The following is a 5000-nucleotide window of genomic DNA, read 5'->3' as shown; positions in this document are numbered from 1 at the left end:
GGACATGTAAGAGACATTTTTGTTGCAAGTTGAAAATTTAAAGTAATGTAATAAGGTTGAAATAATGATGTTATGTAATCATGTGTCATGATCTAATCAAAATATCCATTGTCTCATGCTCACCTTATAGGCATCAAATTGCTTTAACTTTTGAATCCACCTGAAATGATGTGGATGCCAGATGCTGCTAGTGAAATTTCCCACAGTTGGTTATTTTTTGTAGTATAGTTTTTTTTTTTTTTTTTGCAGTTTTTGATGGAGATGCTATAAAAGAATAGTATCTTGGAAAAGCTCATCGAGTGTTTCTATGTAGTCTACTGTTCATTTTTTTATGTTAAGAGTGTCATGTACTAAAAAGATTTTATTTTTTTATTTTTGGAACTTTTTCTGTAGTGGGTAAAGGTTAAATCAGAAGGATTTGTAGAGAGGTTTGAATTGCATTGGCCTTTTTAGTAATTTGGAATTATAGTTCTTTTTTTTTTTAGATCATTGTATTAGCAGACTTTGATACATTTTATAATTTTATTTTACTGTTATGGGTATTATAACATTCAGATAATTTGTGAAGGAATATATTTACTCTTAAATTAATATGTCATTTAAGATGGCAGATTCCTAAGTAAATTACTTTTATGAATATGTTATAAAAAAGGTAAAAATAATCTTTCTATATCAGGGGTAGGTGTGTGGAATCTGAATTGGGCTTAGTATTACAGGAAATTAATGATAAATATGTAACAGAAGTCAATGAAAACACCACAAAGACTTCCACATATTTGCCATATGTGCTAGAGGTAATTTTAGAATACAGTAAGATTTTTAAGGTCATTAACCCCTTCTTTACCAGGGTCTGTGCAGAAGGACTCCTGTACATCTGACATAAGAGTCACTGACTTTGTGTAAGATCAATGGGTTTTATGTGTGTACTTCTAAAAATCTTGTTTGTTTTTATTTGCTTGATGGACCTGGTATTGGTCCATTATTACAGTCACATAGTCTCCAAGAGCAGAATAAGATATTCTGCCTAGAAATTTCAACCTTGAAATGAATGAGAGAAATGCAGCTTAAACCCCATTAGAGTGAACAACATTTTATAATGCAAAACACTAGAAAATGAAAAAGATGATAGTTACATATGATGGAAATCAAAGAAGGATTCCTACCAGGATGATTTAGGTGAATCTAGCAATGATGATGATCTCTGTGATATATTGTATGAGCCAAAGGATGCACACACACACACACACACTTGCATACATATAAACACACAAATTTACACCCTCCTCCCAGTTTCAATTGGTATATTCTTTTGTATACAGTATTATATGATCACATAAATCATGTATACAAGGTGGTTGTTGGATAACTTTTTTGCAATGCATCCCAGGCCATGGATTGTTTATCAATTACAGTGTTATTTTCTAGTATCACATGACTACCATAATGCTACATGTTGCTCAAGATAATGACAGACAGTAATTACCAGTGATTCCATCAAAGATAATTTTTTTCCCCCCTCCCTTCAAAATTTGTTTTTGAAAATGCTCTATACTAGTATTTTGTAATGACTATGATCAGAGTTACACAAGGTCTACACAAAGAAAGGAAAAGAAACATAGTTTTCATACCAGTTGACATAGTACTTTGACAAAATCCTCAATAATCTGATCTTACATTCATGTCATATAGTTATTAAACAGATGTACTATATTACTTATAAACCTTCATTTCAAAAGTTACAAACATAGGAAACATCATAAAAACACATGATATGCATGAAAAGAAATGTAAGTAATTTATATTATGATGCTTACTTTCCAGATTTTTGTAATAAGAGCAAAGATGTACAATCTATGCAAAGTAACACACCCAGCCCTGGGAGTTGAGCACTCTCTCTACTGTAACTTCTTTAGTCACCGGGAGAAGTCCCTGGTTGTTGCAGGGGCAAACATTATACGAGTTTTCCGTCTGGTGGCAGAAGTGTCGCCCAGAAGCAAGAAGGATGACCGGAACATCACAGGTTTGTGGATGTATTTTATATTTTAGAGTATCGGGGTTTTTAAAAATATTTTTTTATGTGTTATGTATATATATGTGTATATATATATATATATATATATATATATATATATATATATATATATATATATATATATTATATATATATATATATATATATTTTTTTTTTTTTTTTTTTTTTTTTTTTTTAGTTATTGTTGTTGTTGTTGTTCTTGTTTACAGTATGGCATCATTATATTTGTTATTAATAGTGCTTGAAGTATCAGTATTAGTAGAATTGATAATTACAGATTACAATTATATATATAGTAAATACTTATTATTTTATATATAATTTTATTGTTACCAATACTTTATATATTTTCTTTACATCATTATTTTCTTTTCTATAGTATTGTTCTCTTACTATCCAAAAGAATGTTACATATAATCTTGATTAAAGATGTTCACAATGTACATTCCAGATAATGGTCCACCAAAGGTTAAGCTAGAATGCATGGCTACATACAAATTGCATGATAATGTGGCCACGATGGCATCTGTTACTCTGTCCCCTCTGCGAGACTCTCTCCTGCTTGGCTTCAAGGATGCCAAACTCTCAGTGGTGGAATATGATCCTTACAACCACAACCTAAGAACAGTCTCACTACATTATTTTGAGAAGGAAGATATCAGGGTTTGTGTCATAATAACCTAGTTTGGTGTTGTTGTGCAGATATGAAGACAGTGGTAATAGTGAGATTTTTAGTTCACATGGTAATAATGTGTAATTATTTTACAGGGAGGCTGGGTACAAAATGTGTGCCTGCCACTTGTCCGGGTAGATCCTGAGGCAAGATGTGCTGCCATGCTTATATTTGGCAGAAAGATTGTTATTCTCCCATTCAGAAGAGACAATGCTACAGACGAATTAGATTACAGTGCATCACACGCAAGAGGTCCAGTGCTGCAGTCTTACATTATAGATCCAAAGGATTTTGAGGCCCCCTCCATTGACAACATTATAGACATGCAGTTCCTCCATGGATATTATGACCCAACTCTGATGTTGCTGTATGAGCCCATCAAGACCTTCCCAGGGTAAGATATGAGAGTGATTTTGAAGTTTAAAAAAATTATGAAGATATGGAGTTATTGAGTTGCCTAAACATCATACAGTTATATATGTGTCTTTGACTTATATTTTTACACAGGCGAGTAGCAGTGCGTCAGGACACATGTGCCCTTGCAGCCATATCTCTTAATATCCGGCAGCGTCTTCATCCAGTCATCTGGTCCCTGTCTAGTCTTCCACATGACTGTCTGAAGTTGCTCCCTGTTCCAAAGCCCATTGGGGGTGTCCTCTTGTTTGCTTGTAACTCACTCACATACTTGACTCAGTCAGTGCCTCCATATGGTGTTTCTCTTAATTCGCAAGGTGACAAAAACACCAATTTCCCCTTAAGTAAGTAAAAACTAACTTGGTACAGTTTCTTGATGTTTTAATGAAGGTGAAATAAAACTTTGTGTTTGTTAAATTTGATATTCCTTACACCAAAGCATTTCTGTATACATCAGATTTGAAATTCAGGAGTATAGCAGTGGTTTGCTTTCTTTCAGGAAAACAAGAGGGAGTGGTAATATCTCTAGACTGTGCACATGGCGAGTTCGTCACAGATGACAGGGTTGTAATATCATTGAAAGGTGGTGAGCTGTATGTTTTGACCTTGGTAGCAGATTCCATGCGTTCTGTGCGGAGTTTTCATTTTGACAAAGCTGCTGCATCTGTGCTAACATGCAGTGTAAGTTTAATAGATATTCTTTTTTTGTGTGTGTGTTTATTAACTCCTGGTAGATATTAGTTGCAATACACAGTATATCATTAGCATGATTAAAATTATGTATATAATTTATGAAAGTTATGAAAATGCTCCACGAATATCTTTCAGGAAAGTTATGAAAATAAAAGAAAGTTCTAAGATTAATAACAACATTATATCTTTCAGATGACAGTCTGTGAGGACCAGTACCTTTTCCTTGGCTCACGACTGGGAAATTCCTTGCTCCTCCGGTACATAGAAAAGGAGTTGAGTGATCCTCTGCGTTCTAGGAGCAATGTTCCAGCTGATCAAGAACCTCCTACCAAGAGGAAGAAGTTTGACACATTAGGTTGGCATTAACAAATTGGGTATGGAAATTTGCAGTTGAGCTAAATTAATGAAAGGTATCTTTTCTGAATGTCTTTTGTAGAGATTAAACTAATTTATATTGGTCATTGCAGGTGACTGGATTGCTAGTAATGTAGATGACATTCGAGATGATGATGCACTTGAAGTATATGGACAAGAGGATACCTCAACTGTCCAGCTTGCTTCGTATAACTTTGAGGTAAAGAGTTTTTTACAATTTACTTGAATGATTTAGTATCAAAACTATATGTTAACTTATTATGTTTTAAATAGTTGCTAAGGGTTGAAGTTTTAGATATATTTTAAGCCATTGGTAATTGAGGGCTCCTGAAATGGATTCACATAAAATGCACACACACATGCATGCAAATGCATATAGACAAACACATGCACAAAATCAAATATAGTCTACTATTATTTTTTCACTGGTATAAGAACTGACAAAGTTTATTTTGTAGGTAATGGACAGTTTGTTGAACATTGGCCCATGTGGTGACATAGCCATGGGTGAGCCAGCTTTCCTGAGTGAAGAGTATGAAAATGCCGTTGACCCATGTGTGGAACTGGTTACAACATCTGGACATGGAAAGAATGGTGCACTGTCCATTCTCCAGAGATCCATCAAACCCCAGGTAAATCTGTGTATTAGAATAGGAGGATTATCTTCTTTGAAGATTACTGTAATGCTGACTGACATGCCCATTTGATATTGCATTCTTAGATAGAAAAGATAGACAGTGCAGAAAATTGTATTAATTTTTTTTTTTTTGCAGGTGTTGACAACTTTTGATTTACCGGATGTAGAGGACATGT

General features: G+C 33.9%; 1 protein-coding gene across 1 annotated transcript in view; it reads left to right on the top strand.

Moving 5' to 3' along the window:
- The window catches only part of LOC119577767 (cleavage and polyadenylation specificity factor subunit 1-like), a 26914-nt gene that overhangs the window by 1383 nt on the left and 20531 nt on the right, over positions 1-5000 (top strand). The window contains exons 2-10 of the mRNA XM_037925320.1: positions 1822-2020; positions 2484-2695; positions 2801-3099; positions 3213-3463; positions 3619-3800; positions 4005-4167; positions 4280-4386; positions 4646-4819; positions 4961-5000. The exon at positions 4961-5000 is cut by the window's right edge and continues 203 nt beyond it. Coding sequence (XP_037781248.1) covers positions 1843-2020; positions 2484-2695; positions 2801-3099; positions 3213-3463; positions 3619-3800; positions 4005-4167; positions 4280-4386; positions 4646-4819; positions 4961-5000 — 1606 coding nt within the window. The 5' untranslated portion in view covers positions 1822-1842. The remainder of the gene's footprint in view (positions 1-1821; positions 2021-2483; positions 2696-2800; positions 3100-3212; positions 3464-3618; positions 3801-4004; positions 4168-4279; positions 4387-4645; positions 4820-4960) is intronic.

Source organism: Penaeus monodon, chromosome 10 (assembly GCF_015228065.2).
Source record: "Penaeus monodon isolate SGIC_2016 chromosome 10, NSTDA_Pmon_1, whole genome shotgun sequence".
Lineage (NCBI taxonomy): Eukaryota > Metazoa > Arthropoda > Malacostraca > Decapoda > Penaeidae > Penaeus > Penaeus monodon.
Note: the sequence above shows the minus strand (reverse complement) of the source record. Positions and strands in the feature narration are given on the sequence as shown.